Source organism: Lacerta agilis, chromosome 18, assembly GCF_009819535.1.
Source record: "Lacerta agilis isolate rLacAgi1 chromosome 18, rLacAgi1.pri, whole genome shotgun sequence".
In the NCBI taxonomy this organism is placed as follows: Eukaryota; Metazoa; Chordata; class Lepidosauria; order Squamata; family Lacertidae; genus Lacerta; species Lacerta agilis.
In genome coordinates, this window is record NC_046329.1 from 5,163,317 (window position 1) to 5,189,730 (window position 26,414).

Genomic DNA, 26,414 nt, shown 5'->3' on the forward strand with positions numbered 1-26,414 from the left:
AATGAGATTGAATCCACTGGGCATGCCCTTTTATATTGCCAACTGTATCGCGACTCAAGGAAAGAACTGATCAAACCGCTCTTGGTGAAACAGCCGGGTTGATCAGAGGAAGCCTACACCAGACACCTTTTAGCAGGGGCGTAGCAAGGTAAATTGGTAGCCGGGGGCAAAAAATTTTTTGTCACCCCCCCCCATGGCATGGGAAGGTCAGGTGGTACCTGGTGCGGAAAATTTATTGTCACCACCCCATTGATTCCCCCCCCCGTGCAAAAATGGTTTTATTTATTTCATATTTTCTTACAAAGGAATAATAACAAGTAATAATAATAATAATAATAAACTTTTATTTATATCCCGCCCTCCCCGCCGAAGTTGGGTTCAGGGTGGCTAACATCAGATACATAACATTGGTATAAAATCAAACAATCATTAAATTACCTCCTAAAAACATCTCAAATCAAATTAAAGTCTAATTAGATGGCTTTCCACAGGGTTAGGGTTGGGAACAGTAAGTGTTCTCTGAACTGAAATTTCAGCCTTCGCGACATAGGAAAACAGCCAAGTGAGCAGCTATTTTGGTGGAGGAGGGTCAAGATATTAACCGATATGCATGAAATTTCATATATAGCTATATAATCCCTAGTATAGTAAGATAAGACCTTTGGAGCAGGCATTTAAAAAAAAGTTTTTTATGAACCGCCCTAGTAGGGCAGTAATTGTTCCTTGATAATTTGTCACCCCTCCAATTACGGAATATGGGGCGGTCCGCCCCCTACGCCCCCCCTTGCTACGCCCCTGATGGCAAACCCCATGTACAACTGGTTTCCTTTTTTTCCGAACGAGCTTCCCAGGCTCTGGGGCTTCCAATGAGCTCAAGGCAGCGTCCTTCGAGCCAAAATCTGCAGGAAGTTCCTGAAATATTTGCATCCATAAATTACTGCTGATTTATACAGCGTCACAAAGGTGGTACTGAGCTGAAGGAAGAAGATGCAGTCTGCAATCTGTTATGAGGGACAGGCAAACTGTCTATCCACTGTGGCGTATATTTTAAAAAAAATACAGAAATGCAACGCCCACTGCCAAAGGCTGCAGCAAATATCTGAAATCTATAGAAAAGTGAAATGCTGTCTTATAGTAAACACGTGTGGTTATCTGCTATTTATTTCCTTTCCTCTGACAGGCAACCAGCAATTTTTGCCTCTTTGCCACTTCTCCCGATTTACCAGAATTCTGAAAACTGTGGCACCCTTGACACTGGTGATGCAAGGCAGGGAGGTAATATGGCAAATAAAGAAATTGACAAAACATTGATGTATTGTACAATTTCCAACCTTTCCCCCTCCCCTTCCCATAGCGTATTATGTATGTATACAGTACATATTGCTGTAAGTTGCCTTTGGGTGACAAATGACTGGTAAATTTTAATAAATGATATGGTGAGATGATAATGATCAGCCAACATGGGATTTTCAACAGAGCGGAACGAAGATGAATTACAGAACCATAGAGTTGGAAGAGACCCCGTGGGGTCATCCAGTCCAACCCCCTGCAATGCAGCAATCTTTGCCCACCATGGGGCTGGAACCCACGACCCTGAGATTAAGACCTCATGTTCTAACCGATTCAGCTTATTCCCCCCACCTAAAGTGGGGTGTGGGCGTTGTTTTATCCATTAGATTCACATCCTGCCTTTCCTCTCAAATTATTTTTAAATTGTGGCTATTGGGTGGGCCTCTTAAATACACTCTGCACATGCCCAGAGGGCCTCCCTGACCATGTTGCTGTTCGCCCACTGAAACCGAGCCTAGCCATTACAAAACCCTCTCCTAATGTTAAGTAGAACCTAAATATGATCCTGCCCGCAAATTATTTCCCCGACCCGCGATCCCTTTTTGGGGGGTGAGTGTCTCTTTAAGAGCCGGCTGGGCGTGGCCACGCGTCGTCATTTGCTCTTTCTCGGGAAGAGGAAGCTGGCAAGGCGGGTTGGCTGCCGCCGCTGTGCGCCTGCGCCGCCTCTCCCCTCTTCTGGCGGAGGAGAAGCGAGAGGCCCGCCCGAAACAGCTTCGCCGGGTCGCTTCCCTGCTTTGCGGCGCATGCGCCGCGCTCGCCCCCTGCCTCTGGCGGCGCACGTCAGGAGATGGATTTTGTACGGAGCGGCGACGCTGATTGGAGAAAAGAGGATGGGGGCGGGGAAGAAACAGCAACACGCGCGCTCCGGATTGGCCGAGCTCCGGCGCCTGCCGTTGACTTCCCCCCGTCACGTGACGCTGGCGGCTCTTCTCTTTCTTCTTCCCTCCCCCCCCCGTCCCGCTCTCCGCCCCTCCCTCCACCTGTTCCCGGCGCGTTGAATGCTGGAAGCCAAGATGGCGGCGGAGCTGGTGGAGGCGAAAGTGAGTGAGTGAAAGAGGAGAGGGAGGGAGGGAGGGAAGGAGAGGAAAAGCGGGGTTCCGAAGGGGGGCCCCGTCCCCCCCCACCCTGAGGTATTTGGGGGGGGAGGAACGACCCTATGTATCTCTGTCCAAGGGAGGGGCACCTGAGGAGGGAGGGGCGTGGCTAAAGGGGAGGGGCAGTCAGAAGCACCGCCCCCTCGTCCCGAGGGAGGGGGCTGCCTCCCCATCCCCCCATCCAGGGAAGACCCCCCCCGCACCAATCCCCCCCTCTCACATTTCCCCTCTCCCCACCTGCTGCTGCTTTCCCACCCCCTCCTTCAAGACAGCCACCCCCCTCCCCGTGCCAAAGAAGACCCTCCCCATTTCCTCCCCCCCACCCCCACCCCACTTTAGCCCCAGGAGGGTTTGTTTGTCTGTTTGTTTACATGCCTTTTATCTTGCCCTCATGCCAGCCCTTCCTTTCAGGCACCTTTTGACAGCCAGGAGGAGTTGCCACCAACCCTGCAAGGTGGATTTGGGGGGAGGGTTTGTTTGGAGCTGGTCTAATCCTGATTGGTGTGTGTGTGTGTGTGTGTGTGTGTTGAAAGCCAAAACAAAACAAAAACCCCACTGGCAGCTTCAGCAACCCCCTATTGCAGCAAAGTGCAATCTTACGCAGGTCTTACTCAGAAGTAAGCCCCCCCTTGGGTTCAAGGGGGTGGTGTTACTTGCTGGTTAAGTCACCTGGAATAGCAGCTTGGCAATCGTATACATGCCTGAACAGCCAACACGGGCACCCACCGAGTGTGGAAGTACCTTTTAGAAAGTGAAGCAGGTTTATTCTGCTTGAAGCACGTTGTGAACTCGATTTGTCAGGTGTTGGCTCTCTCCTGACAGATATTTATTGTGCATACATGTGTGTGTGTGTTGTGTTAATTTGGAACCTTAGCTGTTTCAATGGTGAATCTGAAACATTTAACAGATCAACACATCTCTTGGCCGTTCACTTGTTTGCATTGTATATGCACACATGTGGATAATGACAGAAAAAGCTATACAGTAATTGCATTTTTGTGGCACATAAGGATCTATGAAGGGCCCTGCTGGATCATGCCAGTGGCCCATCTCGTCCAGCATCCGATTCTCACAGTGGCCAACCAAATGCCACATTGTATATGCAACTGCAGCTCTCCCCTACCTGTGATTCCCAACAACTGGCATTCAGAGGCATATGGTTTGTGGCCATGGAGGTAAGGCATAGCTGTCATGGTTAGTAGATGTTGATAGCCTTATCTTCCATGTAACTAGACTTCAAGCCACAAAACCACTTGCCAAAATGGAATTTCTGTGAGATTCTTTAAGGCTCCTTCTCTGTGTGTTCTGTATTGTTAAGTTGAACCATGCAGAGCCAATTGTGAAACAAATGGACACCTCAGGGAGCAAGCAAAGTCATATGCATTGAGGGGGCGGGGAAGTGTTTGATCCCCTGCTAAATTTGCCTGTTCGCCCTCTGACGAAGAAATGACCAGTCCATAATTTTAGTGGTAGGTTTATTGTAGCTGTGAGAGACAGAATAACAACATTATAATACACATGAATCTCTTACTTTTGTCTTCTGGTTTCTGGGGGTTTTCCCTGTTGTTACTCTGTCTCTCACAGCTACAATAAACCTACCATTAAAATTATGAACTGGTCATTTCTTCGTCAGAGGGCAAATGGGCAAATTTAGCAGGGGATCAAATACTCCCCCCCCCCTCACTGTAAAGGAAGCCACAATGATAAGTGCTGCCATTTGTATTAATGATTGTACCTTTATTTTATAAGAATCTGGCTTGTTTCATGAATATTCAGAAACAAAGAGCAGCAACTTTAAGGTAGTTAACTTCTTTGAGTGAATTTGGAATGGCTGGCTTCCAGTTTTTCTCAGTAAGCTGTGGACACAAACTGGGAAGTCTTCAGTTGAAATCTTGAATTTCCACGCATTTATGTATTCATTATTTATTGGGAGCACTTTATCTCTCTTGAAGACATCTGGCTTCCTAGAAGTACATGTGAAAAGGATCTAGGGGGTCTTGGTGGACCAAAAGCTTTACGTGAGTCAACAGTGTGATGCAGCAGCACAAAAAGCTAATGCCGTTCTAGGCTGTATCAGCAGAAGTATAGTGTCCAGATCAAGGGAAGCAATAGTACCACTCTATTCTGCCTTAGTCAGGCTACACTTGGAGTACTGTGTCCAATTCTGGGCACCACAATTTAAGAAGGATGTTGACAAGCTGGAATGTGTGCAGAGGAGGGCAACCAAGGTGGTCAAGGGTCTGGAAACGAAGTTTTATGAGGAGTGCTTGAAGCAGCTGGGTATGTTTAGTGTGGAAAAGAGGAAACAGAGAGGAGATACGATAGCCATCTTCAAATATTTCAAGGGCTGTCACATGGAGGAGGGAGCATGCTACTCTGGAGGGTAGGACTTGAACCAATGGCTTCAAGTTGCAAGGAAGGAGATTCCAACTCAGCATTCGGAAAAAAAAAAAACTTTCTGATAGTAAGAGCTGTTCAGCAGTGGAACAGACTCCCACAAGAAGTGGTGGACTCTCCTTCCTTGGAAGTTTTTAAGCAGAGGTTGGATGGCTATCTGTCGTGGATACTTTAGCCAAGATTCCTGCATTACAGGGGGTTGGACTAGATGGCCCTTGGGGTGCCTTCCAACTCTTAAGATTCTATGAGTCTATGAACCATATGAAGCTCCCAGAGCAGCGTATAAATTTCAATAATAAGACAACCCCTGGCCTCAGACTCAGAATCTGATAGATAAAACACAAATGGGAGAGGAATGTGCAAGGGGCACACTATCTCAGCTACAGTTAGTGTGAAGTCTGCAAGGAAAGTCTTGCTGCTGTCAGACCCAGGTCCCCAGCTCTAGTAGGGGGGAAATGAGGCTAGCCCATCTTACAGGCTGTTGTAAGGAGTACAGCATCTTTTAGTGCTATGGAGGCTTGGCACTCTATAAATGTTAACTATTATTGTAGCAAATGAATATCTGCAGTAGACTTGTCCAGCCTGATACGGACAGCAGCAGATTTGCTCAGACTGGTGTGCATGAGGTGCGACAGGCATCGCTGTCTCCTCCCTCCCTTTTTCAACCCAAGGGCCTTCTGGGAAACCTTCCAATAGCCACATGCCAATCGTGGGCAGAAGTGGGTGGAGCAACGAATGCAAATCACAGCTCTGTGCAGCAGGGTGCTTCCTACACACTCTGCTCTATCTGTCACCCAGACAAAGCAAGAGGACACATTCCAGCCAGGCAAAATCACTCCAGGAGGGTGCAAAGCAAAGGCTGCTGAGGGTGTGTGGCCGGTGGAACGCTCCAAGGCCCAGCTAGAGAGCCCTGGGATGGTTGGATTCGGCACTGAGGAATCCCACCTGCCAAGTCCTTGTTTGCCTGCCTGCCTGCCTATATATTACTCTTGTCGTTTTTGCATGGGCTTCCCTTTGCTTGTGCTGTCCTAAGCAGCTGGAGCTTGGGGGTGCAGCTGTGAAATGGTGGGGTTTGAAGCTTTGAGATTTTAAGGCAATGGCTGTGAATCATAATAAGCGAGGCAGTGACCCACTTTTTAAATTAGTTGGAACAGATAGGAGGCTTTGCTGCTGCTGCTGCTGCTGCTGTTTCTGTTGTTGCCGTTAACCCATTTATATACCGCTTTTTAGACACAGATGTTCCACAATTTCAGTGCCTTAAAGAGATCTGCGCAGCATTGTCGAACCATAGTGTTGGAAAGGTCATTTAGCCAAGCCTCCTGTTCAGCACGGACGCGGGTGGCGCTGTGGGTTAAACCACAGAGCCTAGGGCTTGCCGATCAGAAGGTCGGCGGTTTGAATCCCTGCGACGGGGTGATCTCCTGTTGTTCGGTCCCAGCTCCTGCCAACCTAGCAGTTCAAAAGCACATCAAAGTGCAAGTAGATAAATAGGTACCGCTCCGGCGGGAAGGTAAACGGCGTTTCCGTGTGCTGCTCTGGTTCGCCAGAAGCGGCTTAGTCATGCTGGCCACATGACCCGGAAGCTGTACGCCAGCTCCCTCGGCCAATAAAGCAAGATGAGCGCCGCAACCCCAGAGTCGTCTGCGACTGGACCTAATGGTCAGGGGTCCCTTTACCTTCACCTGTTCAGCACAGGATTTGAAGGTACCTCCAGTGCTCCTGAGTCAGCCTTTTCTGCTATTTAACAACCCTTACTCTAAGAAGGTCCCCCTCATGTTCAGCCAAATCTGTTTCTTTGGTCTTCTGTAAAAGTCTATCGGTATTTTTTTTTTAATCCCCTGTGTTAAAAGGGCAAAGCAAGTTGCTGGCTCTCATTATTGCCTGATTCCTGCAGCCAATCAGAAACTGCGCCTTGGTTCCCGAACATTTTGGAAGGCAAATGGAGTTCCGGAATGGATTCCGTTCAACTTCCGAGGTGCGACTGTATTATGTTGCAGAGCTATAGCTTGGTGGCGGAACACCTGTTTTGCATGCAGAAGGTTCTTGTCTGAAATCACGGAAGGCTGCTGTGTAGAGGGTCCTGAGCTACATGGGACCATTGGCTTGACAGTTGAATGGACTCCTTCAGAAGGCCGTGGGCTCTCCTTTGTTGGAGGTTTGTAAACGGAGGTTGGATGGGCACCTGTCAGGAATTCTTTAGCTGTGATTCCTGCCTTTCAGATGACCCTTTAAAAGGTGCAGGTAACAACCCCTATATAAATGGGCATTTTCTGCTGCTAGTATCATGGAATGGCCTTCCCTCTGCCATATGTGAAGGACCGTAGGCAGCTGACTTAATCTTGAGCCAGTCCTTGGTTAGTCTAGCTCAGTACTGTCTACACTGGCCGGCAGCAGCTCTGTAGGGTTGCAGACAGGAGGCAGAGGCAGCAACCCTCAGCTGCTTTACACATCTCTTGAAGACGGATCTTTTTGCTCAAGCTTTCCCTGTTTTAGGTGCATGGCTCCCTTGAATAATTTGCTTTTATATGTTTTAAATGCTGTTTTACTGCTTCTAGACTCTGCTTTTAAAATATTATATTTGGGGTGTTATAGACTAGAGATTTTCGAAACATTAAGTGGTTTATAAATTCTTTAAAACAAACCAACCGGTTTCAGAGATCACCCTTCGTAGATTTAGAGCGTCCTTTCCCATTCAGCGTTTGCGATTCAGGCTTCAGAAGTCGTCGAAGTTCTGAGTTGCGTTCTTTAAGTTGGTTTCACTTCTTTGGTCTTTCATGGGCCGCCAAGGTGGCATCTTCAGGATCTGCAGAGTGAGTTGTTTTCTTGACTCTCGAGTGATCAAGCGCCCCCCCCCCCGGCCTGCCACTGTGTTTGTGGTTGCATGTGCAAGTTGTGACTCAGCTGCCTGCCATCCATGTATGGCAAGCACACACACACACACACCCCTGCCGCAGCCCCCAGCGCTTGATAAACCTGGACTCGCTCCCAGGCTGCAAAACAAGAAGGACCGTTGAGTCCTTGGCAGGTTCTGCTTGCTGGAGGTGGGCTGCAGTTTGGCTTCCTGGTCCACATACTGTGTTGTTTTAACCAGCGAAATATCTTCCCGTTGTAAATGCTAGATCGCTGCCTGTATTCCTTCACTTGCCCTCCTCAGTGCTTTGGTAAATCAGTTGTGCAGGTCCATTTGCCCTGGAGGGCAGAGGGTACTGATGGCAGACACCCCTCCTCTGTTCTCCCTGGTGTCGCTCTTGTGAAAGAACAAAACCGGCAGACGGGGATTTGCTGCATAAAAATGCAGGGTTGGAGCCACCACCAGCCCTACTCGGAGTAGAGCCATTGGCATGGATGAACTTTGGCCTGTTAACTTCAGTGGGTCTAGCAACCCATAATTTGGTGGTAGGGACCCTGCTTTGCATGTGGTTAAGGTCTAGGTTTCGGCCCCCACTCTCTCCAGTTAAATGTACCAGGGAGCCGGTGATGAAGATCATGTTTTCCTGTCTGATATTGAACTAGAAAGTTAGATTACTGCAACACGTCATACGTAGGGTTGCTTCTGACGACAGTTCGGAAACTTAGGTTGGTGTAGAATTCAGCGGACAGGTCGCTCACCGGGGCAAGATGGTTCCACCTGTCCTGGCCTGACTGCACCAGCTGCTGATTAGTTTCTGGACCCAATTCAAAGTGCAATAATAATAATAATAATAATATAATAATCTATTATTTATATCCCGCCCATCTGGCCGGGTCTCCCCAGCCACTCTGGGCGGCCTCCAACAAATACCAAAATACAGTACAGAGTCACAAATTAAAAACTTCCCTAAACAGGGCTGCCTTTAGGTGTTTTCTGAATGTCAGGTAGTTGTTTATCCCCTTGACTTCTGACGGGAGGGCGTTCCACAGGGCGGGCGCCACTACCGAGAAGGCCCTCTGCCTGGTTCCCTGAAGTTTTGCTTCTCGCAGTGAGGGAACCGCCAGAAGGCCCTCGGCGCTGGATCTCAGTGTCCGGGCTGAATGATGGGGGTGAAGACGCTCCTTCAGGTATACAGGACCGAGGCCGTTTAGGGCTTTAAAGGTCAACACCAACACTTTGAATTGTGCTCGGAAACGTACTGGGAGCCAATGCAGATCTCTCAGGACCGGTGTTATGTGGTCCCGGCGGCCACTCCCAGTCACCAGTCTAGCTGCCGCATTCTGGATTAATTGCAGTTTCCGGGTCACCTTCAAAGGTAGCCCCACGTAGAGCGCATTGCAGTAGTCCAAGCGGGAGATAACCAGAGCATGCACCACTCTGGTGAGACAGTCCGCGGGCAGGTAGGGTCTCAGCCTGCGTACCAGATGGTACTGACCTATAAAGCCTTAAGTGGAGCAGGACTGCATTACCTCAAGGGCCACCTCTTACCATATGAACCCATCCGGCTCCTGAGATCATTCTGTGAGGCCCTTCTTCATCCTCCATGAGAGGTGCAGAGGGTGGCAACATGAGAACGGGGTCTTTTCTGCAGTGGCTCCCCGTTTGTGGAATGCTCTCCCCAGGGCCTTCATTGTGCACCTTTAGGCGCCAGGCAAAAACATTCCCCTTCAACCAGGCCTTTGACTAATTAACAATCCAATGCTCTTTTAAAATGTTCTGTGGAGGCGGGGATTATTGGTTCGTTGTAGTTCTTATTGTTGCTATGCATTTTGTGCTTTCGATATAGTAATTTTACAGGTGAAACTCGAAAAATCAGAATATCATGGAAAAGTCCATTTATGTAAGCAATTGTTTTCATTAGCTACTGGAGTTTAATATGTGAGATAGACTCATGACATGCAAAGCGAGATATGTCAAGCCTTTGCTTGTTATCATTGTGATGATTATTTCGTACAGCTGGTGAAAACCCCAAAGTTGAGATTGTTAATTTGGGGTTCTCATCAGCTGTACGCCATAATAATCACAAATATAACAAATAAAGGCTTGACACATATATCGCTTTGCATGTCATGAGTCTATTTCCTATATTAGTTTCACCTTTTAAGTTGAATTACTGAAAGAAACGAACCTTTCCACGATATTCTAATTTTTCGAGTTTCACCTGTATATTGCGAGCTGCCCTGAGATCCACGGATGAAGGGCTGTGTAAAAATTGAATAAATAAGAATTTGCTTGCTGGCTCAGGCCAGAGACCCATCAAGCCCAACATCCTGTCCTCACAGTGACCAACCAGATGCCACCCCCCTAGGATGCCAACAGACAGAACTTGAGGGCAGCAGTAGCAGCAATGCTCCCTCTTGGGGTTTCCTGCGACTGGCATTCATATGGGTTCATACGCCTCGAATGATGGAGGAAGAACCTAGTCATCACGGCTGGTAGAGGAAAGAGATAAGTCATGGAATCATAGAGTTGGAAGGGACCACAGGGGTTGTCAAGCCAAACCCACTGCAATGCAGGAATCTTTCACCCAATTTGGGGCTCGAAGCCCACAATCTTCAGATTAAGAGTCCCGTGCTCTCTGCATGCCAGATGGAGCTTCATCCTCCGTCACGAATTTGTTGTTGGCCATTGTGGGAAACTAGGAGCTGGGCCCAGGCGGGCTGTTTTCCTTTGTGGTTTCCAGTGGCATTCATTGGATCATAGACTTGTAGAGCTTGAAGGCACCCTCAGGATCATCTCAATGCCCTGCAATGCAGGAATATGCAGCTGTCCCATACGGGAGTCGAACCTGCGACCTTGGTGTTATCTGCACCACGTTCTCACCAACAAGAGGCTTGGAGCGACTGGAATGAGAAAGGGTCCAGGGTGCCATTGGCTCCCAGGGCTGTTTTTCAAGCTGCGGTTGCCTGGGAAACAGTAGGCAATGTGAACGCATGAGGGTGTTGATGATGGTTGACCAACTGGCAATTCCGCCCTCTGTTTTTCCTCGGTTTCCAAAACCCAGGAGCCTTGAGGGCTGGAATCTTAGTTCATTTCAGAGAGAAGGATCGGAGCACCGTGTAGAGTGTGTGTTGCATTGTGTACATATTCAGAAAGCCACTGGCAATCGGTGTTGACAATGCTGGTCTAGGTGGGAAAGTGGTTTGACTCCTAAGTAGTTTCCCCCCCCCCTAAAAAAAATGTTTAGGGGTACTCTCAATTTCCTACTCATATTGAAATACTGCCCCTCAATGAGGCCAAACTTAGATTCACAAAATGTTTAGGGATATGCGTACACCTGCGTCCCCTCAGAAAAAAAGCACTGCTCTTAAGTACTGACGGACAATCATCCCTATATATGAGATGACATCTTTTGAATGTGGGCAGCTCTGCTACTTGCCACTTCCTGAGTTTGCAGGAAACCTAGAAGAATAAAGAGAACATAAGGCCTTTTTGTCATAACCATGATACTTGACCTCAAACGCTTTCCCCATATGATCTGTTCTGTGGCATAAACTTGGGGTGTGTGTGTGTGTGTGTGTGTGTTTGGCCATCTATTCAATTTCAAAAACATATGACTATAAGAAGAATCTGCTGGATCAAATCAGTGGCCCATCTAGTAGTCCCTTTGTGATTTCCTGGGATATTGTAGAGTAAGCCCAGAGTGGTCCTTGCAAATGTATAATGGTCTTTGCAAATGTATAATAATGCTATAATCACAATACATTTTTGAATGATACTCAGAATAAAACACTGCCATAGGCAAAGCAGCATGGCAAGAGGAGGGGTGGTTAATAATTCCTTCCTTGAGTTGGGGCTACCTAAGCCAGATCTTGGGGAATGTGCTTTGATTTATTCGCTATCTTTGACTTCAGATGTCTGTCTGTCTATCTGTCTGCCCTCCCTCTCCGCCCGCAGAACATGGTGATGAGTTTCCGAGTCTCGGACCTCCAGATGTTGCTAGGGTTCGTCGGCCGGAGCAAGAGCGGCTTGAAACACGAACTGGTGACCCGGGCCTTGCAACTGGTCCAGTTTGACTGCAGCCCGGAACTGTTCAAGAAGATCAAGGAGATTTACGAGACGCGCTACGCCAAGCTCTCTGATGCAGGGCAGATTCCGCAGCAGCAGCAGCAGCAGCAGGCGCCCCCAGCAGACGCACCCACGCAACAGACCCGACCCCAGGACCCCACAGCCCCAGGAAGCCCCTCTCCATCCACTCCTCCTACGAACGCAGCGGCAACGCGGTGGCCAGGACTGCTCTCTCCACCGCCAACATTGACTATCCCTCCCTCTATGGGAAGTACTTAAACGGACTGGGGCGGTTACCCGTCAAACCGGCGAAGCCCGAAGTTCAGCTGGTGAAGCTTCCCTTCTACACCATTTTGGACGAACTCCTGAAGCCCACCGAGCTCGGTGAGTTGGGTGGGCGGGATTGGGTTGGCCCTGGCCGGCTGGGACGTTGCCTCATCCCACATTTGCAGGTGGCCGGTTTGCTCAAAGCAGCTGGCACTGCTTCTTCTGCTTGCGAGCACAGGCCCTAACCCTTACTGTCCGAAACCTTACAGAGCGTTAGAAACTCAGATATATAACATAGGTGCCAACTGGCTTCTTCAACCAAGGTTTGTTTGTTGTTTAGTCATTTAGTCATGTCCAACTCTTCATGACCCCATGGACCAGAGCACGCCAGGTACTCCTGTCTTCCACTGCCTCCCGCAGTTTGGTCAGACTCATGTTGGTAGCTTCGAGAACACCGTCCAACCATCTCATCCTCTGTCGTCCCCTTCTCCTTGTGCCCTCCATCTTTCCCAGCATCAGGGTCTTTTCCAAGGAGCCTTCTCTTCTCCTGAGGTGGCCAAAGTCTTGGAGCCTCAGCTTCAGGATCTGTCCTTCCAGTGAGCACTCAGGGCTGATTTCCTTCAGAATGGATCGGTTTGATCTTCTTGCAGTCCATGGGTTACGGTTGCCAAAACGGAATGTCTAGTTGCCGTTTTGGGGCAAGGTGGCTCTGAAGTTTTATTTTTCAAACGACGGACTGGGCTGTGATTGATTATCAGCTAAAATATCTGGCTCGTTCAGGTTGCAGCCTTGAGCTCGTTGGAGAGCTTTGAGAACTTAAAAGAAGAAAAGTCACTTTATCCAAGTACAGTCCGCATATATATTGGCCTGTTCCGACCTCTTTTTCTTAATGGTGACATGGACTATTCGTAACCTAGGAATGTTCTTCCCAACTGTGAGCAGGGCAGTGGGGTGGGGTAAGTGAAAACAAGCGAAAACAGCTAACGATAACGATAACGTTGTTCCGTGCTCCTGCTCGGGCTGCACAGACTAAGCATTTTGGTTCCTGAAATTCGTTCCAGCTGTACAGATGAAATAGAACGCATAGAATTCTACAGGATGCGGTGTTAGTGTGTGAAAACACTGCAAATCCAATGATCCCCAGATGGTGGAGATGTCAGGCGCCATCCTGGCGCCCAGGTATCTTCACTTGGTTGCAGGCGGTCGAAAGCCAGGTGCAAAATGGCTAATTTCGAACGCTGCTTGGGAAATCTTATCCAGGTGGACCCTGTGGTTTGGCTCGGTGTTAGGCAGCTTCCTGCGTTCCTAAACGCCGGCTGTTAATCACCTTTGTTCTCAAGCACTAATCACGATACTCTTGGAAGGCAGAAAGACATGATAGACTTTCTAGAATTGTAGGGTTGGAAGGAACCCCGAGAGCCTACTAGTTCACCCCATGCTGCCCCATTTAAGAACAGACGTTATATGGCAGCTGTAAAGGTACCTGTGCTGCATATCAAAGGTAAACTGGTCATGTACAAAAATCTACATGTGGGGGAGAAGCCTAGCACTGAACCTTATAACCCGGAGTCAAAACAAAATAAAAAATTCCTTCCAGTAGCACCTTAGAGACAACTAAGTTTGTTCTTGGTATGAGCTTTCGTGTGTATGCCACATTCTTCACAACCACTTCTTCAGAAGTGTGCATGCACACGAAAAGCTCATACCGAGAACAAACTTAGTTGGTCTCTAAGGTGCTACGGAAGGAATTTTTTTATTTGTTTTTACTATGGCAGGCCAACACGGCTACCTACCTGTAACTTATAACCCTGATCGGCTATTTTTCTACGTGCGAGGAAGCTACTTGCCTGCCCGCCCCCTGTGGAGGTTATTCAAAACTCAAGCTGCGGAGTTAAGAAGCGTCTGTGCTTTATTTCTGTTAACCGCCACTTTTCAGGTACGCAACCTTCCCAACGCAGTTTACAAGATTTCGGAAATGATACAGGGTCCATTGTTACCCCACTTCCAATGCTCAGAGGTGAGTGCCTCTGTGTATGTATCCAAAATGGCACCACACACACACATACGAGGGAGGGATCAGCAAGTTTGTGCAAAACTCGTTTTTGCAAAAGAGCAAAAAGTCCGGAGGAGGAGCTCAAAAGCCATTTAATGTAGGCTGTCCTTCATTTGTTGTTGTTCAGTCGTTCAGTCGTGTCCGACTCTTCGTGACCCCATGGACCAGAGCACGCCAGGCACCCCTATCCTCCACTGCCTCCCGCAGTTTGGCCAAACTCATGTTAGTCGCTTCGAGAACACTCCAACCATCTCATCCTCTGTCGTCCCCTTCTCCTTGTGCCCTCCATCTTTCCCAACATCAGGGTCTTTTCCAGGGAGTCTTCTCTTCTCATGAGGTGGCCAAATTATTGGAGCCTCAGCTTCAGGATTTGTCCTTCTAGTGAGCACTCAGGGCTGATTTCTTTGAGAATGGAGAGGTTTGATCTTCTTGCAGTCCATGGGACTCTCAAGAGTCTCCTCCAGCACCATAATTCAAAAGCATCAATTCTTCGGCGATCAGCCTTCTTGATGGTCCAGCTCTCACTTCCGTACATTACTACTGGGAAAACCATAGCTTTAACTATACGGACCTTTGTCGGCAAGGTGATGTCTTTGCTTTTTAAGATGCTGTCTATGTCCTTCATTGGAGGTTTATATATGAGCCAAACTAGAGATTGATTTGGCTCATGTGCTAGGCACACTGTCCCTACCCATATTGGGTGGTGCGACATAGTGGTTTACAGGGCCCGGCCTTTTAATCTGCTGCCCCTGGTTCTTGGTCTTGACATATTTGAATCATAGCATCGTAGAGTGGAAGGGACCACAAGGATCATCCAGCCCAACCCTCTGCAACGCAGGAATCTTTTGCCCATCCATGCAGAAAACACTGGCCTGCGTAAGCGTCTAAGTGTTCCTTATAAGCTAAACCCTGAGCTAAAACGGCTGCTCTCCCAGCACCTGTCCTCCAGTTAAGATATATGGCTTTTAACTCCACGTAAAAGCAAAACAGAAATGCTCCTCGCCTGTCTGCTGTGATTACCATTAACTACTGACTCAACTGACTTTGAACCTATTAAACATTAAAACAAATGAAAACCAGGGAGGAGCACAGAGCTCGATGGCCAGCAGCCTTACTTGTTCTATCTTCAGCCCATATAGCTTTAATTCTATCAATGTATAATTTTTTTTAACTTTTTTATGCTATTAGCGGTTTTTATTCTTGTCTATAGTGGGACGCGAGTGGCGCTGTGGGTTAAACCACCGAGCCTAGCGCTTGTCGATCAGAAGGTTGGCGGTTCGAATCCCCACGACGGGGTGAGCTCCCGTTGCTCGGTCCCTGCTCCTGCCAACCTAGCAGTTCGAAGCACATCAAAGCGCAAGTAGATAATAGGTACCACTCCGGCGGGAAGGTAAATGGCGTTCCGTGCGCTGCTCTGGTTCGCCAGAAGCGGCTTAGTCATGCTGGCCACATGACCCGGAAGCTGTACGCCGGCTCCCTCGGCCAGTAAAGCGAGATGAGCGCCGCAACCCCAGAGTCGTCCAATCAGTCAGTTTATTTCAGCTTTAATCTCATAGCAAGACAAGACAAAAAACAAAACAAAACGCAGGAACAGCAATTGCACTCACACAATTAAATTTAAAAGGAAATTGGCAACAATAAAATTAGTGGCAATAAAAGACTTAATAAATATACAAAATAATATGCATGCCAGAGTCGTCCGCGACTGGAGCTAATGGTCAGGGGTCCCTTTACCTTTACCTATTCTTGTCTGTAAGCGGCCTTGAGTCCCATTAGGGAGAAAGGCAGGGAAGAAAGAAAGAAAGAAAGAAAGAAAGAATTTACATGCCACCTTTCATTTCAAGGAGAAAAATACCAAGGCGGTTTACAAGCAGGTTAAGGTCTTCAAATAATAACTTTTTGGAGGTCCCGAGCCACAAGGATGCTAGATTGGCTTCAACTAGGGCCAGGGCCTTCTCAGTACTGGCCCCGACTTGGTGGTCTGTCACAAGAGACCAGGGCCCTGCGGGATTTGGCATCTTTCTGCAGGGCCTGCAAGACGGAGCTGTTCCACCTGGCCTTTGGGTTGGTTTCAGTTTAACCCTGAGGTTTCGTTCTTGTGGTGTGATTGGTGGGCTACTTAAAAATGAGGCTGCAGTCTAAATTAAATTTTAAATTGTATTTTAATCTGTATATTAATGAATTGTTTTATGTTTTTGTTGTGATTTTATTGGTGTTAGCCGCCCTGAGCCTGGTTTGGCAGGGAAGGGCGGGGTATAAATAAATAAAATATTATTATTATTATTATTAAAAGCCAATGGGAAAATAACAACACAAGTTATTAAATAAAAATTCGCATAAGGCCAGTTGGAACAACAAAGCATGAGAGTAGATTCAGGAGGTCAGGAAAATGCGTGTCTAAACAGGGGGCGTTCAAGAGCCAAGGGTCAGACTTTCAGCAGGGTATCTCTGTTCCACAACTCAGGCGCCACCACTGTAAAAGCCTGACTCCGTGTTACCACAGTAGCATGGCCTGGTGCCCTGCTGTTGCTGTTGGATTTACATTGCCCTGACCACTCTCTCGATGTGAGTTGCAGTCCACAACCACTTGGAGGGCACCAGGTTGGAGAAGACTGAAATGCACCAGTGCTCGGATTCTGCATAAGGCAGTTGATTGGTCTGCAGATAACTTTCTGAATCGCCCCTTGAGGCTGAGGGGTTGGTTGTCCAGCAGGCATCTTAGCTATTTATTGTTTCTTCCCACCCCATCTCTTAAAAATTGCCGTTGTAGCGTCACGCTGAATTGGGTGCCGTCTGAAAGCTACGTGTGGTTTTCTGATATTTACTTGATCTCAGTTGAAGGTATCAATCATGTCCCTGTCCCTGTTCTTGGTCGTCTCCTCTCCCACGCTGAATTAAAAGGACTGTCTGCATTCTTCTGCCTATGGATTTGTTTTACATACGGTGGTGCCTTGGTTCTCGAACTTAATCCGTTCCGGGAGTCCGTTCGACTCCTGAAACGGTTCGAAAACAAAGGCACGGCTTCCGGTTGGCTGCAGGAGCTTCCTGCACTCAATCGGAAGCTGCGTCGGAGGTTCGGCTTCCGGAAAACGTTTGCAAGCTGGAACACTCACTTCTGGGTTTGTGGGAGCCAATTCGTTTGGGGGCCAAGCCGTTCGAGTACCAAGGTACCACTGTATCCCACTTTTTGGGGCAGAAGAAATGCCCCCCCCCCAACGTGGCTCTCAGCAGTTGCCGTTCAGTCGTGTTAACGGAGAGGTGTCTCATGTCAGAAGGCAGAGGGCCCGGTGGGTGTTGGAACTGGGGTTTCAAGGGGTGGTTGCGGGTGGGGGGAGGGCATCTCCCAATGGTTTCCCCCCGTGGTGAAAAATTTTATGTGCGTAAAGGTTTGCGGCAAAGTGGCTGAGGCAACTCCAGTGTTTTGATTGCAGGAGGAGCCGAGGGCCTTGCGTGTCCTCTTGAGAAATTATTTGTTGCTCTGACTCCAAAACGTGCTCTGCTCTGTTGGGGTTCTGCGAGGGATTCCGCATGAACACATGAGAGCCCTTTTGCGTTCTGCTGAGCTGACTGCGTAAATCATGCACACATGGGGATTACTGGTTTGTCTTCAGCTAAGTTCCATTCCCCTATCAAATATCTTAAGGGCTGTCACATAGAGGAAGGTGCAAGCTTGTTTTTTTCCTGCTCTGGAGGGTAGGACTCGAACCAATGGCTTCAAGTTACAAGACAGAGGAGATACCAACTAAAAATCAGGCAGCACTTCCTGACAGCAAGAGCTGTTTGACAGCAGGGCGAACGCCCTCGGAAGATGGCGGACTCTCCTTCCTTGGAGGTTTTCCAAACAGAGGTCGGATGGCCATCTGTCGCGGATGCTTTCGTTGTGATTCCTGCCTTGCAGGGGATTGGAATAGATGACCCTTGAGGTCCCTTTGAACTCTGCAATTCTATTATGCTAAGTCTACTCTTGAGTAGAACCAACATTGCGTGCCGTCCAATAATTCCCCTTTGTTCTGAATTAGGAAGATCTACTCTGGGTTGCAGGGACGCGGGTGGCGCTGTGGGTTAAACCACAGAGCCTAGGGCTAGCCGATCAGAAGGTCGACGGTTCGAATTCCCCGCGACGGGGTGAGCTCCCGTTGCTCGGTCCCAGCTCCTGCCCACCTAGCAGTTCAAAAGCACGTCAGATAAGCGTTGGAGATGCAAAGAGGTTGAGGGAACGTTTTTTTCATATGTGGTGGACTTGTAAAAGGGTAAAAGTGTGTTGGGAAATGATCCATAACAAATTGGAAAAAATGTTTAAAAGTACTCCCCCCCCCCAAAAAAAAACCCAGAGTCCTTTCTGTTGGGGATAATTCAGACTGGAATTCCCAGGTGTCAAAAAAAAGATTATTTATGTATGGCCCTACCGCGACCCGTGTTTTGTTAGCCCGAAAATGGAAAATGTTAGCCCGAAAATAGAAAATGTTAGCCCGAAAATGGAAAATGAGCGAGGTCCCAAGAAGAATGGCAATTTAAGTTGACAGAATACGCGCAGCTTGCAGACCTTAACATATAGAATAAGAGAACAAGAAGAACATAAGTTTAGAGAAGATTGGAAAACGTTTGTTGAATACTGTATATGGGAAATAACTCTGTACAGCCGAAAACGCTGGCAACATTAAGATATATTCAGCAGCGTAAATAAGTTATGATGGGTGTAATAATGGAATACTGAATGGTATAGCTTCTGTAAATATGCAGGATTATGCCTTGTAAAATAGAAAGGAAAAGCCATAACTCAGTGGTAGAGTTTTGCTTTGCGTGGAGATTGAATCCCTGGGCATGTCTAGGTAGGTCTGGGAGAGATACCCCTTGCTTGGTCTGAACTCCTGGGTTGCTTTTGCCAGCAGTCCGTACTGAGCTAGATGAACCACGGTTCTGACTTGGCATTGTAAACGGAAAATCCCAGGTGTGGAACTGCCCAGGCACCTGGCCCTTGGGGATAAGCCCACTGGTTTCTGTGGAGTTAAATAAAAGAAGTCCAGCCACTGGAGCAAGGACAAGACAGGGTTTATTGCGCAATAGGTTACAGTCAAACTGCACCCCCAGAGCAGCGTTACAAGAACTTTTAAAAAACCCCTATCATATCCCAGAATACAGTTTGGAAACATCATTACTACGTCACAAAAAGGAAGGGTATACATGATTGTTGTTGTTGTCAGTCGTTCAGTCATGTCCGACTCTTCGTGACCCCATGGACCAGAGCACGCCAGGCACGCCTATCCTCCACTGCCTCTCGCAGTTTGGCCAAACTCATGTTAGTAGCTTCGAGAACACTGTCCAACCATCTCATGATTAACATATAGGAAAAACAAGATTAAGCATATGGGCGAAACAGAGCAATATCAGGGAGATAGCCCTGGGCCAATGTGAATTAGCGTTAAGTATTGGCAAGGATACCTTGAGCACTTATCTGGGAGAGAACAATGGGATTCCAGCTGAGGGATATCAGCCCAGTGGCTTCCTGAAGCACCCAGAGATTACCTGCTGAGGCATTTCCCTGTGCACGTGGTCTCTCACCTACTGGATCATGGCAGAGAGATGGGTTCCCTTAAGGGCATCACTCCATACCCCAATGAGTTTGTTCGGGAGGAGACTTTGCTTGGGTGATACCCCCCCCCATAATTTCCGTAACAGCATAAGACAGCTTCCTGTGTCTTAAGGGCTGTAGCTCTGCGGAAGAGCATAATGGTATTGAATTACTGTAGTTCTGTGTAGGGAAGAAATCCTTCTTATTAGCTGTTCTGCGATGCTCCCATGTTATTGTTGCCTGAAGTGGCTGCAGCAGCACAAACAGTAGGGGCAAAAATAAACCGGAAACACCTGCGGTATGGAAACTCAACAGGATCTCAGCGGGAAGTTACAGCATGTGCGCCGATTGTGAAGGGCAGCAGTGTGACCGCCCCAAAACTGTGAAGCATCAGCTTTGAACGCAGAAGGTCTCTAGTTAGGGCCGGGATTGGGAATTGTCCTCTGTCTGAAACCTGGAGGGTCGTAGCTGTTGGAGATTCGTTCCCCGTGTCTGCAGTCATGGGATTGTTATCTGTCACATGACTGTGTATGTTTTGATTCCACAGGGTGGGAAGTGACGAAGACAGGATGTTTGTGTTACTGTGTTCTGTGAGGTGGGACTATTGTCCTTTGTTTCTTTCTCTTTGCTGTCTCATGCTAGAGAGAGAGAGGGAGCCATGTGCAGTGCTCCGTGTGGTTTATATGTAAATAAAAGTAGATTAGCCAAATGCTGAGTTGCGAGTTCTGTTACCCAACTGTGCAAACTCTGCGGATCCGTAAGTGTGCTGATGTTTCTTGGCATCAGTCGCTGTGATGTTCGGGCTGAAGAAAGCTTTTGAAGCTCCCGAACGATCGACCAGGAGGGAGGGAACATGCCAGTCGAGCACATGTCTCTGCCAGGGTCCTACTCGTGTGTAGGAAATCCTAACAGTAGCTAGTCAGGATCGACAGTACTAAGCTAGGTGGACCTGGAGTCTGACTTTGGTGCAATCCTCTGCAAGGCAGAGCCGCAGAACGTCTTCCGAGATGGCCACGAGAAACGGTCTCCAATGCAGAAAGAGTGGGGCTTCATCACCGTTTCAAATATATATTTGTTTTTGTTTTTTAAGGAATTTATTGGTATTTGAACAAAATACAAAAAGAATACATACACAATACAAACTACAAAATACAAAACAAAATAAAAACTAATACAAACATAAAAACACACCTAAAACAACAAAAAGAAAAACATACCTTACATTCAAACATCTATTTAACTATTTTAATCTTATTTATAATCTTACTTGGGGGACTTCCTCACGCCCTCTCTTCTGCGTTCATTTCAGATATACTGTAGTAACTTTGTAACTACTTTAACTCTTCTTTTTACAACAAATCTTAATTCTTATCTATCCTCTTATATCTATCACCTTATTCTTAACAGAAATACATAAAATAGAAAAAATCACAATTCTATCTTCTATATTCTATTTTAAACTAACATTTTAATGCTATCGCCTATAATATCCACTGATTTCAATTTCAGATATCTAACTTTTCGTGTCGTTTCAAATATTCTTTATATATATATATATTTGAACCCCTTCTTGCACCCTTCCATCCAGGCCAGTTTCCACAACGCTTTTCCAGGTGGAAGTGCTTGTAAGGGACTGATCTTGTAGTGAGGCAGCTCTGGAACTCCTGCCCATTGACACGAGGCAGGTGCCTTTGTCAGGGCCTGCTGAAATACGGTAGTTTCTGATTAGTCAGTCGTACCCAGACATGCAACTTGGATGTGTATTTTAATCTGAATTTTTGGTTTTTAGCATTGATTTTTGTTGAGAATTGCAATGTCGTAATTTATACATTGAGTGGTTTTATTTTACTTTTTTGGTGGCATGCACCCTTTGTTAAATAGAACACTTGCAGGAAGGCAGTTTCACTTTCCATAGAAGGCCTTGTTGCTTACAGTCCCCGCAGCTTGCAGTGGAAAAGTCCTTGCAACATTGGATAATTCTTGCTGTATGAATTCCCCCCAGTCTTGAAGTCCTTCTGAAAGGTAGAAGGCAACCCAAAAGCTTGCAAAGAAGCTCATGGTTCTCTATCTCTCCCCCCCCAAATGAGGCTGCAGTTCAGGGGTTTGGCAAGCCTTGAGCGGATTTTGGTTCTGTTGCGTAAGACTGCTTCGGAGAGAGGGCCAGCTTTCTGCTCCATTTGTCTCCCTCCTCGAGGCTGCCTGCTTGCTTGACCTCCTTCTCTGTTCCCTGTGTGCAGTCCCGCAGAACAACGAGAAGCTACAGGAGAGCCCGTGTGTCTTTGCCCTGACGCCGAGGCAAGTGGAGCTCATCAGAAATTCCAGGTACACTGCTGGGGTTCCTAGCCTTTCCCTGTCGGGTTCCCCCTTGACCGGAGACTTCTTGTTTCGCGGGTGGCGCTGTGGGTTAAACCACAGAGCCTAGGGCTTGCCGATCAGAAGGTCAGCGGTTCGAATCCCCGCAATGACGGGGTGAGCTCCCGTTGCTCAATCCCTGCTCCTGCCAACCTAGCAGTTCGAAAGCACAAAGTGCAAGTAGATAAATAGGTACCACTCCGACGGGAAGGTAAACGGTGTTTCCGTGTGCTGCTCTGGTTCGCCAGAAAGTCATGCTGGCCACATGACCTGGAAGCTGTACGCCGGCTCCCTCGGCCAGTAACGCGAGATGAGCGCCGCAACCCCAGAGTTGGACACGACTAGACCTAATGGTCAGGGGTCCCTTTACCTTTACCTAGGCGTGATGTATCTGGGGGGTGGGCTTTGGGCTGCACCTTTTCTGTGATGTATGTGTGATGCCTCTGGGGGGTGCTCTTGAACTCCAGTGTGGGCAATTTCAAATTTCTATTTAAGGGGAGGTGCTCCTTTGTTCTAGGTCTTTCCCCTACTCTCCTGTGTGTGGGGCAAACACCCTGTTGCAACAGCCTTAATAAAGATCAGGCTTACTAGCTGCTTTGCTTCTCAATATTCTCTGGTTGGCCTCTGTTATTTACTCTTACTGATGGAGAACCTGCAAAGGACTCTACGAGGGCTCTTGTGTACCCCATAAGGGAATAAGGGCAGATTTTTGTTTATTATACAGTGGTACCTTGGGTTACAGACGCTTCAGGTTACATACTCCGCTAACCCTTAATAACGCTTCAGGTTAAGAACTTTGCTTCAGGATAAGAACAGAAATCGTGCTCTGGCGGCGCAGTGGCAGCGGGAGGCCCCATTAGCTAAAGTGGTGCTTCAGGTTAAGAACAGTTTCAGGTTTAGAACGGACCTCCGGAACGAATTAAGTACGTAACCAGAGGTACCACTGTATATAGTGAGAGGGTGGGGAGGGGTATTACTCAGATCTGTGGTGGGAGTGGCTGGTAGGTGTGGTAAACCAGTTGACAACTGTTAACGACTGCAATTGGTCTTACAGGAAAAAGCAAGGGTCGAGGTGGGTAAAAATTGCTTCATATATCATGAGATAAGAATCCAATGTTTCCATTCAGACCAGGTCTCTCCATGGTTTTAAGTTTGGTAATAAGTTGCAATAAGTTCTCACCACCCTTCTGAGTAATACGGAAGCTCATACCAATAACAAACTTAGTTGGTCTCTAAGGTTCTATTGGAAGGAATTTTTTATTTTGTTTTGAATACGGCAGACCAACACGGCTAACTACCTGTAACCAAAATTCCTGTGTGTGTGTGTGTCCACCGAAAAATCCTGGGGTCGGTCTCGGGTTTATTACTTTTGCGATAAACGTTTTCCTTCTCTGTGAACGCAGATGCTTAACCTGCAGGTTAAGGTTTGTCTTGTCTTCATTTGGCAGGGAGCTGCAACCAGGTGTGAGATCGGTCCAGGTAGTCCTCAGGTAAGTCTGAACGCTGCGGCTGTTAAATTAAAAACCCTGAGATGGGGGCAGTGGGTGGGTGGGAGGACGGCTATTACAAAAGCTAGGCAGTGGTGTCATCGGAAGAGATCCTCGGTTGACAAACTTGCAAGCGGCTTCCCTGCATATCGGTTCCCTGGGCCCCAGGCTCCCTCTCCTAACGCAAAGCTTCTGCTGATTCACAAGGTCGAAGCCTGCCTGTACGTCTGCTTGTTTTCCATGGCTACTCCTGATCACGAGGAAGAGCCTTGAGCTTCTCAGGGCGGCGGCTAGGTGTACTAAAGACCGGGGCTGCTTCCACACAGTGCATTTAAGTCACATGGCTTCCCCCAAGAGAATCCCACAAGCAGCACTTTATCAAGGGTTCTGGGAGGTATAGCTGTGCGATGGGCAAACTACAGTCCCTGGCAAACCACAGTTCCCGGGATTATTTTTTTTGCAGGGGACAGGGTAGCATTTGCTTTAAATGTACTGTGTACACAGCCTGGGGCTTAGGCCTATGATACATTCGCCTAGGCTAATTTATATGCATAGGTGCAAATTTAGGTTGACTTTCCGAGGTGGGGCAGCGGAGGAGGAAGCAGATTCTGACTTTTGCTGTGAGGGCTTAGTCGAGAAGAAGAGTTTGGATTTGATATCCCCCTTTATCACTACCCAAAGGAGTCTCAAAGCGGCTCACATTCTCCTTTTCCCTTCCTCCCCCACAACAAACACTCTGTGGGGTGAGTGGGGCAGAGAGACTTCAGAGAAGTGTGACTAGCCCAAGGTCACCCAGCAGCTGCATGTGGAGGAGCAAAGACGCGAACCCGGTTCACCAGATTACGAGTCAGTCGCTCTTAACCACTACCCCACACTAGCTCTGTGGTGCCTACAGGGTCTTCTGTGCTTGGTCTGCACCCAGGCCTGGGATAGCTCAGTTGGTAGAGCCTGAGACTTGTGATCTCAGGGTCGTGAGTTCAAGCCCCCCGTTGGGCCAAAGGCTCCTGCCTTGCAGGACTAGATTCCGTGCAAGAACGTTTTGCCTGACGTGGGGCTTGAACCCCATGCCACCGAGATAAGAAGACTCTTAGGCTGTACCAACTGATCTATCTGTTCCATCTCAGAGGAGGCAGCAGTTCCTCACACCTGCTGTGTCCAGAGACCCCACCATGGCAGTCTTTGTGATCCCAGCCCCTTCTTGTCCTCTCATAGAAATGCTCAAACTCTGCAGTGCGTAAGTGTGCCCTGTGAAGGTAACTCTTGTGAGTTAGTTGTTTTTTTTTTTTTTAGTCCTTTGGGGCACCCAGGCAGGGGTTGCAGGATCAGGGCTTGCATACGGTGATCTTTGGACATTGGCTCAAAGCCAGGCGGCTGGTATGCATTGAGGAACAGGAGATGTTGGTGGGGAGGTCAGGAAGAGCTCTGTCTCTCTCTTTCTCTCAGTGTGTGTGTATGTGTGTGTGTGTGTCTAAATCAGTGGTTCCCACTTGGTGGTCTTCAGACCCCAGGGAGTCCACGTACCCCACTTAGCGGATCCGTGGCACTATTCACAGAAACAAAAACCAATATAGAGATATCATTATTTTCAAAAGTAGGGGGTCCATGACTTGGCTTTTGAAAAAACAAGGGGTCCGCGGTTTTTAGCTAATTGGGAGCCACTGATCTAGTTCAATGGCTCCCCAAGTGGGTGGTACTGCCTCCTGGAGGGGGGCAATGGAATCACCCAGCGTCAGCAGGGAGCTGGCGGTGTAAATGATTCTTGAAGAGGCAGTATCAAGTTTTGCTGAATTATTCAGACTAAATCATTTTGATTTTTGATTTTGTATAAATATGCAATCGGTTGCCACTGTGTAGAATTTTATTTTGTTACCATCTTCCTTGGCGGGTCTGTACAAACCGCACACAAGGACATGGGTGACGCTGTGGTCTAAACCACTGAGCCTCTTGGGCTTGCTGATCGGAAGGTCGGCGGTTCGAATCCCCGCAACGGAGCAGTTCGAAAGCACGCCAGTGCAAGTAGATAAATAGGCACCACTGTGGCAGGAAGGTAAATGGCGTTTCCATGCACTCTGGTTTCTGTCACAGTCTTCCATTGTGCAAGAAGCGGTTTAAGTCCTGCTGGCCACATGACCCGGAAAGCTGTCTGCGGACAAACGCCAGCTCCCTCATCCTGAAAGCGAGATGAGCGCCGCAACCCCATAGTCGCCTGTGACCGGACTTAACCGTCCAGGGGCCCTTTACCTTTACAAAACGTTATTCTGAATAACACTTTTTAGGGAGAACTAGGGATGGGTTTGTGGAACTGAGCAGAGAAACATGGGAACGACTGGTCTAGAGGCTTTCCTTTATTTCCCCCGCAGAATCTGCTACACAGATACCAGATGCCCTCAGGAAGACCAGTATCCCCCAAACATCGCTGTGAAAGTGAACCATAGTTACTGTTCTGTCCCGGTAAGTCAACCCAGATCCTCTGAAACTCGTACAGAAGAGGACAGGGGTGTCCACTCCCCATTTTTCGTGAGATGGGCTGCCTTCTGTTGGTGTTTCATACCATCCATCAGCAGCAGGGAGGGTGGGCTGTGTAAAGTACTACACTTGGGCAAAAAAAATGAAAGGCACAAATACAGGATGGGTGACACCTGGCTTGAGAGCAGTACATGTGAAAAGGATCTAGGAGTCTTGGTAGACCATCAACTTGACATGAGTCAACAGTGTGATGTAGCAGCAAAAAAAGCCAATGCAATTCTGGGCTGCATCAATAGGAGTATAGCGTCTAGATCAAGGGAAGTAATAGTAGCACTATATTCTGCTCTGGTCAGACCTCACCTGGAATACTGTGTCCAGTTCTGGGCACCACAGTTCAAGAAGGATACAGACAAGCTGGAACGTGTCCAGAGGAGGGCAACCAAAATGGTCCAAGGCCTGG

At 48.0% G+C, this 26,414-nt stretch overlaps 1 protein-coding gene across 1 annotated transcript in view; it reads left to right on the plus strand.

The window, feature by feature from the left end:
* Window positions 1–2,305: 2,305 nt before the first annotated feature.
* PIAS4 (protein inhibitor of activated STAT 4) overlaps window positions 2,306–26,414 on the plus strand; it is a 39,691-nt gene continuing 15,582 nt past the window's right edge. Inside the window, exons 1-6 of the mRNA XM_033136688.1 lie at window positions 2,306–2,390; window positions 11,650–11,833; window positions 11,905–12,144; window positions 21,887–21,971; window positions 23,450–23,491; window positions 25,849–25,939. Of these exons, the coding sequence (XP_032992579.1) occupies window positions 2,349–2,390; window positions 11,650–11,833; window positions 11,905–12,144; window positions 21,887–21,971; window positions 23,450–23,491; window positions 25,849–25,939 (684 nt within the window). The 5' untranslated portion in view covers window positions 2,306–2,348. The remainder of the gene's footprint in view (window positions 2,391–11,649; window positions 11,834–11,904; window positions 12,145–21,886; window positions 21,972–23,449; window positions 23,492–25,848; window positions 25,940–26,414) is intronic.